Here is an 11,383-nt window from a genome sequence, read left to right as displayed (position 1 = left end):
CCGCAGCACTGCAGTGTGAAAGCAGCCCTATACTATTATACCCGGTGTATTGCTTCACACTGAGCTGAAGATCTCTTCTTTCCTGCGGCTGGCACCACTCTGGAGACCACAACCCGGGATAAGAGGTGGAGTGCGGTTGGTATCACTCCACATGGGACAGAAGCCGGCACTACAGAGGAGGCATCGGCTTATCCCTACTACACCTCCAACTTTACAAGTAGTCCCTCTGCAGTACACTCTGTTTGATGCTGTGGGTTGGCGGGTCAGCAAGTCCAGACCGCGATCTACCAGTCGCCTGTCCGCGATCTACTGGTAGATCGTGATCGACGGTTGTTGACCCCCGCTCTATAATAATTCTTCTTCTTCTTTCTTCTACCTTTTTATTTTTCCTTTCGCCTTCTTTCAAGTCTTTCTTTCTTTCTTTCTTTCTTTCTTTCTTTCTTTCTTTCTTTCTTTCTTTCTTTTCTCTTTATTTCTTTTCTTTATTTCTTTTCTTTCTTTCTTTCTTTCTTTCTTTCTTTTCTCTTTATTTCTTTTCTTTATTTCTTTTCTTTCTTTCTTTCGTTCTTTCTTTCTTTCTTTCTTTCTTTCTTTCTTTCTTTCTTTCTTTCGTCTCTTTCTTTCGTTCTTCTCTCTCTCTCTCTCTCTCTCTCTCTCTCTCTCTCTCTCGTTTCTCTCCCGTTTCTCTCCCTCTCTTTCGTTCTCCCTGTCTCTCGCTCTCTCTCGCTCTCTCTCTCTCGTTCGTCTATCGCTCTCTCTCTTTCGTTCGTCTATCGCTCTCTCTCTTTCGTTCGTCTATCGCTCTCTCTCTTTCGTTCGTCTATCGCTCTTTCTCTCTTTTGTTCGTCTCTTTCTCTCTTTTGTTCGTCTCTTTCTCTCTTTTGTTCGTCTCTTTCTCTCTTTCGTTCGTCTCTTTCTCTCTTTCGTTCGTCTCTTTCTCTCTTTTGTTCGTCTCTTTCTCTCTTTCGTTCGTCTCTTTCTCTCTTTCGTTCGTCTCTTTCTCTCTTTCGTTCGTCTCTTTCTCTCTTTCGTTCGTCTTTCTCTCTTTCGTTCGTCTCTTTCTCTCTTTCGTTCGTCTCTTTCTCTCGTTCGTTCGTTCTCTTTCGTTCGTTCTCTCTCTTTCGTTCGTTCTCTCTCTCTCTCTTTCTTTCGTTCTCTCTCTCTCTTTCTTTCGTTCTCTCTCTCTCTCTCTTTCTTTCGTTCTCTCTCTCTTTCTTTTGTTCTCTTTCTTTCGTTCTCTCTCTCTCCGTCTCTCTCTCTCTCTCCGTCGCGCGCGCTCTCTCTCTCTCCGTCGCGCGCGCTCTCTCTCTCTCCGTCGCGCTCTCTCTCTCTCTCTCCGTTGCGCTCTCTCTCTCTCTGTCGCGCTCTCTCTCTCTCTGTCGCGCTCTCTCTCTCTCTCTGTCGCGCTCTCTCTCTCTCCGTCGCGCTCTCTCTCTCTCTCTCCGTCGCGCTCTCTCTCTCTCTCTCCGTCGCGCTCTCTCTCTCTCCGTCGCGCTCTCTCTCTCTCTCCGTCGCGCTCTCTCTCCGTCGCGCTCTCTCTCTCTCTCTCTCCGTCGCGCTCTCTCTCTCTCTCTCTCCGTCGCGCTCTCTCTCTCTCTCTCTCCGTCGCGCTCTCTCTCTCTCTCCGTCGCGCTCTCTCTCTCTCCGTCGCGCTCTCTCTCTCTCCGTCGCGCTCTCTCTCTCTCCGTCGCGCTCTCTCTCTCCGTCGCAGAGAGATGACTTGTCATTGGTGACTCCTCTCCATTTCACATTCCGTAGCCTCCTGTGGATGTCGGACAGCCTGCCCCCCCCCCCCCCTCCTTCATCAAGAACTCAATGACAACACATTGCTCCTGCTTGGAATACATTATTTACCTGCAATGAGTTACTACAGGGCACAGGTGGTCAAACACAAGGCCCGCGGGCCGAATCCGGCCCTCCAGGCCATTTTTCATGTGGCCCTCGCACCTCTCCTCCAGCTGCAGGAAAGCTCCAGCCCTCCTCTGGTCCTTCTCCAGACTCTGTACTTTCTGCTTTCAAGCAATGCATCCAGCTTCTTCCCAGCAGCAGCATAAGGAAAGGGGGGTGCACTGTGATGTAAGGGAGGGTGGGGGACTCAACTTCTGATGGTGGGGGGGCTCTTCGGGAGGGGATGCGCTGGACATCTAATCTTACAGATACAACCAGATACAACCCTTTTGAGGGCAATCATAATGCTGATGCGGCCCGCAATGGAATTGAGTGACACCCCCTGCTGTAGAGGAAGAGTCACTCTTCCAACATGTGACACTTGAACAACTTATGGAAGTTAATAAAAAAAGTTATTCCCACTTTTGCATTACTTTTGGTACGGCCCTCGGATGCCAGGATCTGGTCGGAATGGTGGACTTTCCATGAAGCTTCTGCTGTCCTCCCCTCCTGCATCCACTTTGACCTCCTTCCCCGCTGATGGTATTTCCCTCCCCCGGTGATCACACATCTCGGATTTTCTTGGTTTTCTGGCCCTCGCCATTCCCCGCTCTGTGCCGCCGCTCCCCCACCCAAATTCCTCCTCTTGGCTTCAGTTAAATTCCTCTGCTTTGCTTTTCCTTACTCCATTGATGTCCCCCCCCCCTATCCCGGCTCCTGGAGAAGAAGGGCCCCGGCTTGGCACACGCAGGATATCGGAGCAGCCAGTTCCTTCACACTGCTGGGCTTATGCTGGGGATGAGGCTGCTGCGGGATGTTTATTTGAGGGCAGGGTAACCTCAGGCAAACATCCTGCTTTTATCCTTCTTCTAAACCCAAACCTCTGCCCAGAGGAGACCGCAGAATCCTCACCGACCCGGGGGGAGGGCGCCGCTGGGGCTTCTGCATGGCTGGGGCGGCCTGCATGTTGCTCGTGTGTGGATGATTCATAAAAAAATAATATAAAATATTATAACATAAAAGACCAAAACAACATCGTAAAAGACGATACGTACATCCGGAAAGTATTCACAGCGCTTCACTTTTTCCACATTTTGTTGTTACAGCCTGATTCCAAAATGGATAAAACCTCGATCTACCAGTCACCTGTCCGTGATCTGCTGGTAGAGCGTGATCGACGGTGCTTGACCCCCGCTCCATAGTAATTCTTCTTTCTTATACCTTTTTTATTTTTCCATTTGGCCTTCTTTTTCTACGTCTTTCTCTTTTCTCTTCTCTTCTTTTCTCTTCTTTCTTTTCTCTCTTCTCTTCTTCTTTCTTCTCCTCTTTTTCCTTCTCTTCTTTCTTTTCTTCTCTTCTCTTCTTTCTTTTCTTCTCTTCTTTCTTCTTTTTTTCTTCTCTCTTTTTTTTTCTCTTCGTTCTTCTCTTTTCTCTTCTTTTTTTCTTCTCTTTTCTCTTCTCTTTTCTCTTCTTTCTTCTCTTTTCTCTTCTTTTTTTCTTCTCTTTTCTCTTCTTTCTTCTCTTCTTTATTCTCTTCTTTCTTCTCTTCTTTCTTCTCTTCTTTCTTCTCTTCTTTCTTCTCTTCTTTCTTCTCTTCTTTCTTCTCTTCTTTATTTTCTCTTTTTTTTTTCTTCTTTTTTTTTTTTTTTCTTCTCTTCTTTTTTTCTCTTTTTTTTCTTCTTTTTTTTTCTTCTCTTCTTTTTTTCTCTTCTCTTTTTTTTTCTTCTCTTCTTTTTTTCTCTTCTCTTCTTTTTTTCTTCTCTTCTTTTTTTCTCTTTTTTTTCTTCTCTTATTTTTTTCTCCTTTTTTTTCTCTCCTTTTTTTCTCTTCTTTCTCTTCTTCTTCTCTTCTTCTCTTCTTCTCTCTTCCTCTCTTCTTCTCTTCTCTTCTTCTTCTCTCTTCCTCTCTTCTTCTTTTCTTCTTCTCTTCTTCCTCTTCTTCCTCTCTTCTTCTCTTCTTTTCTTCTTCTCTTCTTCCTCTTCTTCCTCTCTTCTTCTCTTCTTCCTCTCTTCTTCTTCTTCTTCTTCTCTTTCTTTCTTCTCTTCTTCTCTTTCTTTCTTCTCTTCTTCTCTCTTCTCTTTTTTTTCTTCTCTCTTCTCTTTTTTTTCTTCTCTCTTCTCTTTTTTTTCTTTTTTTCTTCTTCTTTTTTCTCTTCTTCTCTTCTTCCTCTCTTCTTCTCTTCTTCTTCTCTTCTTCCTCTCTTCTTCCTCTCTTCTTCTTCTCTTCTTCTCTTCTTCTCTTCTCTCTTTATTTCTTCTCTCTTCTTCTCTTCTCTCTTTATTTCTTCTCTCTTCTTCTCTTCTTTTTTTCTCTTTTTTTCTCTTCTTCTCTCTTCCTCTCTTCTTCTCTTCTTCTCTTCTTCTCTTCCTCTCTTCCTCTCTTCTTCTCTCTTCTTCTCTCTTCTTCTCTTCTTCTCTCTTCTTCTCTCTTCTTCTCTCTTCTTCTCTTCTTCTCTCTTCTTCTCTTCTTCTCTCTTCCTCTCTTCTTCTCTCTTTCTTTCTTCCTCTTCTTCTCTCTTTCTTTCTTTCTTCCTCTTCTTTCTTCTCTTCTTCTCTCTTCTCTCTTCTCTCTTTTTCTCTTTCCAGCTCATTATGCCTTTTGTCTTGCAGGGTTTCCTTTTTTTTATTTACCTTTTTTAGGGGCTTTACTTCCTCTTTAAAGTCAATGCACTTTGATATGCGAGTACTTTGGATTACGAGCGTTCTCCTGGAACGGATTATGCTCGTAATCGAGGTTCCACTGTATTCACAGCCTTTGCCATGACACTCAGAATCGAGCTCAGGAGCATCCTGTTTCCACTGATCATCCTTGAGATGTTTCTACAACTTGATTGGAGTCCATCTGTGGTAAATTCAGGTGATTGGATACGATTTTGAAAGGCGCACACCTGCCTATAGAAGGCCCCACGGGTAACAGTGCATGTCAGAGCACAAACCAAGCCATGAAGTCCAAGGACTTGTCTGTAGACCTCGGAGACAGGATTGTATGGAGGCACAGATCTGGGGAGGGGTACAGAAATATCTCTGCAGCATTGAAGGTCCCAATGAGCACAGTGGCCTCCATCATCTGTAAATGGAAGAAATTTGGAACCACCGGCCAAACTGAGCGATCGGGGGAGGAGGGCCTTAGTCAGGGAGGTGACCAAGAACCCGATGGTTCCATAGTTTGTCAGGTTGAAAAAAAGACACAAGTCCATTTAGTTCGGTGATGGGGAACCTTGGCACCCCAAATGTTTTGGAACTGCATTTCCCATGATGCTCCAGTGCACTGCAGTGTAGTAGAGCATCATGGGAAATGTAGTTCCAAAACATCTGGGGTGCCAAGGTTCACCATCACTGATCTAGTTGAACCAAAAAAAAAAAAACGCGGTCACTCTGACAGAGCTCCAGTGTTTCTCTGTGGAGAGAGGAGAACCTTCCAGAAGAATAACCATCCCTTCAGCTCTACACCAATCGGGCCTCTGTGGGGGAGTGGCCAGACGGAAGCCACTCAGTAAACGGCACATGACAGTCCGCCTGGAGTTTGCCAAAAGGCACCTGAAGGACTCTCAGACCATGAGAAACCAACTTCTCTGGTCTGATGAAACAAAGATTGAACACTTTGGCCTGAATGGCAAGCGTCCTGTCTGGAGAAACCCAGACACCGCTCATCACCTGGCCAATACCATCCCTACTGTGAAGCATGACGGTGGCATCATCATGCTGTGGGGATGTTTTTCAGCGGTCGGAACTGGGAGACTAGTCAGGATTGAGGGAAAGATGAATGTACCAGAAGTGAGGGGAGAGGAGAGCTGCAGATGTGCACAGCGCTGGATTGAATGAGGGGCTCGGGTATTTAAAATGGGGGGAGGGGTCAATACTGATGCCTAAACATTTTTTTACCTTAATGCAAGGAATGCATTTAACCACTTCCCGACTGCCGCATGTACATTTACGTTGGCAGAATGGCACGGACAGGCACATCAACGTACCTGTACGTGCCTGCCTAGACGTGGGTCGGGGGTCCGATCGGGACCCCCCCCCGGTACATGCGGCGGTTCCCGTGGCTTCAAGAGCGATCCGGGACGACGGCGCGGCTATTCGTTTCTAGCCGCCCCCTTGCGATCGCTCCCCGGAGCTGAAGAACGGGGAGAGCCGTATGTAAACACAGCTTCCCCGTGCTTCACTGTGGCGGCTGCATTGATCGAGTGATCCCTTTTATAGGGAGACTCGATCGATGACGTCAGACCTACAGCCACACCCCCCTACAGTTGTAAACACACACTAGGTGAAGCCTAACTCCTACAGCGCCCCCTGTGGTTAACTCCCAAACTGCAACTGTCATTTTCACAATAAACAATGCAATTTAAATGCATTTTTTGCTGTGAATATGACAATGGTCCCAAAAATGTGTCAAAATTGTCCGAAGTGTCCGCCATAATGTCGCAGTCACGAAAAAAATCGCTGATCGCTGCCATTAGTAGTAAAAAAATAAATATATAATAAAACTATCCCCTATTTTGTAAACGCTATAAATTTTGCGCAAACCAATCGATAAACGCTTAGTGCGATTTTTTTTTTTACCAAAAATAGGTAGAAGAATACGTATCGGCCTAAACTGAGAAAACGTTTTTTTATATATTTTTTGGGGGATATTTATTATAGCAAAAAGTAAAAAATATTGAATTTTTTTTCAAAATTGTCGCTCTATTTTTGTTTATAGCGCAAAAAATAAAAACCGCTGAGGTGATCAAATACCACCAAAAGAAAGCTCTATTTGTGGGAAAAAAAGGACTCCAATTTTGTTTGGGAGCCACGTCGCACGACCGCGCAATTGTCTGTTAAAGCGACGCAGTGCCGAATTGTAAAAACCCCTTGGGTCATTTAGCAGCATATTGGTCCGGTCCTTAAGTGGTTAAGGTAAACAAATATTTAGACTTTAGAACCAGTTTAAATTTTGACTTGTGCATTTGAACTAGTCACTAGACACTATTGCCTATAAACACCCAATCACTCCCCAGTGATAAACGCCCATATTTCCGTTTATCGTATCGGTATCCGGAATGTCAACCAAAGCCGGTACCGGAGCGGCGAGGACGTGGCTTGTATATATCGTACACCACAAGCATCCCCGAGTCTCATCATTTCAGCTCGGCTTTGTGGTGTCATTAGGACATATAAACAGCAATGTATACATTTTTGGGATTGCCCTGAATGTTAAAATTCCCGATTTCCTCCCCGCTGCGGTTCCGCCCGCCGACCGTGACATAACTACAGAACAACCGCTGTCTGTCATCGCACCGCAGGAGGCGGAGTCTGTGTGGAAGGAAGGTGACGTCACCCACTTTACACTCTTGTAGATTTAAAATGACATTAAAAGTCTATAATATTCCTAATGCCGGCCCATAGATGGCAAAGGGGAAGTTTGGTAATAATAATCGTATTGCAGCTGAAGTGTTCACAGATTTAAAACAATTTTTATTAAAGGGCCCAGAGGTCCCCAGGGACCTGGATGGCAATCCCCCTTTTTTATATGTTTCTATATATATATATATATATATATATATATATATATAAATGTTTATTTTATTTTTTTAGATATTTTTTTTTATTTAATAAAAAATTTTTTTTATAAAAAAATAAAATAAACATTTATATATATATATATATATATATATATACACAAAAAGGGGGGTTGCCATCCGTGACCTCTGGGCCCTTTATTTTTTATTAAAGGGCCCAGAGGTCACGGATGGCAACCCCCTTTTTTTTTTGTAATTTCTTTTTATAGAAAAAAATAAAAATTATTATAGGGCCCAGAGGTCCCCAGGGCCCCAGATGGCAACCCCCCTTTTTTTCATATATATTCTTTATTTCTTCTTTTTTTTGTAAAGGGTCCCCCCTCCCGCTTCTCAATTTCTGGCGGCAGCACCGACCCCCCCCGGTTCTCTGCTCCAGGGGGCCCATGCCTGAAGCTGTGTAAGGGACCCCATAATTCCTGATGGTGGCCCTGTGTGTGTGTGTGTATATACTGTGTGTATATGTATAATGTATGTGTGTGTATGTATGTGTATATATATATATATATATATATATATATATATATATATATATATATAATATTTATATTATTACACAGGCAAGTACCGGGCGGGGGATGCACACTGGCGGCAGTTGATGGGCACAGTAGCGGCAATTAATGGGCACACTGGCAGCAGTTGATGGGCACAGTAGCGGCAATTGATGGGCACACTGGCAGCAGTTGATCGGCACAGTAGCGGCAATTGATGGGCACACTGGCAGCAGTTGATGGGCACAGTAGCGGCAATTGATGGGCACACTGGCAGCAGTTGATCGGCACAGTAGCGGCAATTAATGGGCACACTGGCAGCAGTTGATGGGCACAGTAGTGGCTGTTGATGGGCACACTGGTAGAAATTGATGGCACAGTGGCTGCGTTTGATGGCACAGTGGCGGCAATTTATGGGCACAGTGGCTGCGTTTGATGGCACAGTGGCTGCAATTTATGGGCACAGTGGCTGCACTTGATGGCATATAAACAAGAAAAGTAGCAAAAGAGGCTTGTAATGTACCTAGTAAAGTTTATAGATCAAAGAAAAACTGTATTTGTGGGGGGTAAAAAATGATCAAAATTTAATTTGGGTAGAACGTCGCACGACCCGCACAATTGTCATTTAAAAATGTTACAGCGCTGGAAGCTGAAAATTGGCCTGGGCAGGAAGCGGGGTGAAAATGCCCCTGGTATTGAAGTGGTTAAAGTAAAACTTTCTTTTTTTATTGTATTGTCATACAAGTCAACACAGCTCAATGATTGTGATGCCCCTGCGACTGTCAGTACAACGCATGCTGGTTAATGAGCTCCTAAACACCTACTCATAGAGGGGCCCCGTATGGCTCCGGCCCCCTTAATCTGTATTTAAAAAAAAAAAGGCCTGGCTCCTTTTTTTTTTTTTCTTTTTATAAAATCGTCGGGAAGATTTAGGATGTGCTTTACTCTACGGGAGCCGTCCTCGTAGATTCCTTTGATGTCCTCTCCAAGCTGCTGTCACAGACTTTCCACTGAGTGCAGGAACAGCCTGGCATGACGTGAGATCATCATCATCTGCTCAAATGGGGCCCGTCCTGAGGGCCCCGGGGTGTGGTGTAGAGAGAGAAGAGTCATAGACAACATTGGTGTGGAGTGGAAGCTTCTCTAACCCAATGGAATTTACTAAATCCATGAGAAAAGGGTGCAAGTAGAATAAAAGGCCTGTGCGGCGTGATGGTCTTAAAGGGGCACTATGGGCCAGATTCACAAACGAGATACGACGGCGTATCTCTGTTTCTATCTATGCGGCTGATTCAGAGAATCAGTTACGCATAGATATCCCTAAGATCCGACAGGTGTAATTGTTTTACACTGTCGGATCTTAAGATGCAATACCGCGGCCGCCGCTGGGGGGAGTTTGCGTCGTAAACCAGCGTCGGGTATGCAAATTAGGAGTTACGGCGATTCCCGATGGTTTTTCGCGTTCGCTACGTCGCCGCTAGTCTAGTTTCCCGTCGCAAAGTTAGTCGTTTTTTTTGGTGCCTTAACTTTACACAGCAATCGTATTGCTGTGTAAAGTATGGCCGTCGTTCCCGCGTCGAAATTTAAAAAATAACGTCGTTTGCGTAAGCCGTCCGGGAATACGGAATTACGCTACGCGCGTCGCCGTTCAAAAAAATGACATCACTTCGCGCAAAGCACGGCGGGAGTTTGGAAACGGAGCATGCGCGGTAGGTCCGGCGCGGGAGCGCGCCTAATTTAAATGGCACACGCCCATTTGAATTGGCCCGCCTTGCGCCGGAGGCCGCCGGCGTAGGTTTTCATCGCAAGTGCTTGGTGAATCAGGCACTTGCAATGAAAAATTTGCGGCGGTGTAACGTATCTAGGATACGTTACGCCGCCGCGATTCTACGTGAATCTGGCCCTATGTTTGTTTTCTTCATTTATGCAGAAGATAATGGGGGGGGGGGGGAATACAAATATATAAGATAGCTATATCTTTATATATACAAACATACACTATATTGTCAAAAGTATTGGGACACCTGCCTATACACGCACATGAACTTTAACCACTAGGCTACCGCCCGCCCGTCGGACGATAAGCCTCTCGTTCTGGGCGGGCGTCATATGACGTCCTCGCCTTCCTGAGCCACTAGGCGGCCGCGATTGCCCAGTAACTGAGCAGGACCGTGGATCTGTTTACTCACCCATGTGTATATGAGAAACGCCATTTTATAATAAATTTAACTTTTTTGTCTTTTTTTATAACTAATTTCTTGATGGTTAATTTATTTTTTTCAGTTTTCGATCACAAATCAGCACGACGTCCGAATAATTTCTTTTTTCTTTTTGCCTCAGCAGACACCAGCCTGTCCTTGGACTCCAGCAAGCAGGGCCACTGGTGCAGCGTGGCGTACTGGGAGCACCGGACGCGCGTGGGCCGCCTCTACGCCGTGTGCCAGCCGTCAGTAAGCATTTTCTACGACCTACCTCAAGGGAGCGGCTTCTGCCTGGGCCAGCTAAGTCTGGAGAACCGGAGCGAAGCCGCCGTCAGGACGCGAAGCAAGATTGGACTTGGCATTGTGCTGAGCAAGGAGCCGGACGGGGTGTGGGCGTACAACCGCAGCGACCACCCCATCTTCGTCAACTCCCCGACGCTGGACGGCCCCGCCTGCCGCTCGCCTGTCGTCCGGAAGGTGATGCCCGGCTACTCTCTGAAAGTTTTCGACTTTAAAAAGTCGTGCGTCTTGCAGCATCTCCCGGCGCACCCGGAATACGCAGACGGACCTTATGATCCCCACAGCATACGCATCAGTTTTGCTAAAGGTTGGGGGCCTTGCTACTCGAGACAGATGATCACTTCCTGCCCCTGCTGGCTGGAGGTCTTACTTGGACGATAGCAGACAGAATTTTTTTTTTGTCCCATGTTTCCCCCCCCGTCAGCTGATCTATAAATATAGAAGGATGTGTACCACTCTGGGCAGACACGTGAGCTGGTAAGGGCCCTTGGTAATGCCCCTTTTCTGCAAGAGGGGCCCCAGATTGTCATTGTCCACCTCCGTGCCCTAGGAAGGGGTTTCCATCAACAGTGTATACCCGGGGGTCTCCAAACTTTCCAACCAAAGGGCTGGTTTACTCTACTTTATGGTGGCTGGTGAGGGTAGGAAACACCTTGGCATGAATGGGAGGAATATTGTCCCATCATTGGCATCAATGGGAGGAATGGTGTCTTATCATTGGCATCAATGGGAGGAATGGTGTCTTATCATTGGCATCAATGGGAGGAATGGTGTCCCATCATTGGCATCAATGGGAGGAATGGTGCCCCATCTTTGTCATCAATGGGAGGAATGGTGTCCCATCTTTGGCATCAATGGGAGAAATGGTGTCCCATCTTTGGCATCAATGGGACGAATGGTGTCCCATCATTGGCATCAGTGGGAGGAATAATGACCCATTTTTGGTA

The 11,383-nt window shown here is 45.9% G+C and overlaps 1 protein-coding gene across 2 annotated transcripts in view; it reads left to right on the top strand.

The window, feature by feature from the left end:
* Positions 1-11,175, top strand: part of SMAD6 (SMAD family member 6) — a 74,486-nt gene extending 63,311 nt beyond the window's left edge. Inside the window, exon 4 of one of the 2 annotated variants that reach the window (XM_040342249.1) lies at positions 10,276-11,175. In XM_040342249.1, coding sequence (XP_040198183.1) covers positions 10,276-10,817 — 542 coding nt within the window. In that variant the 3' untranslated portion in view covers positions 10,818-11,175. The remainder of the gene's footprint in view (positions 1-10,275) is intronic. The other variant, XM_040342251.1, reaches the window with a different exon arrangement.
* The last annotated feature ends 208 nt before the right edge of the window (positions 11,176-11,383 follow it).

The sequence above is a fragment of the Rana temporaria genome, chromosome 3 (assembly GCF_905171775.1).
Source record: "Rana temporaria chromosome 3, aRanTem1.1, whole genome shotgun sequence".
Lineage (NCBI taxonomy): Eukaryota > Metazoa > Chordata > Amphibia > Anura > Ranidae > Rana > Rana temporaria.
The sequence above is the reverse complement of the archived record's forward strand: the minus strand, read 5'-3'. Positions and strand labels throughout refer to the sequence as shown.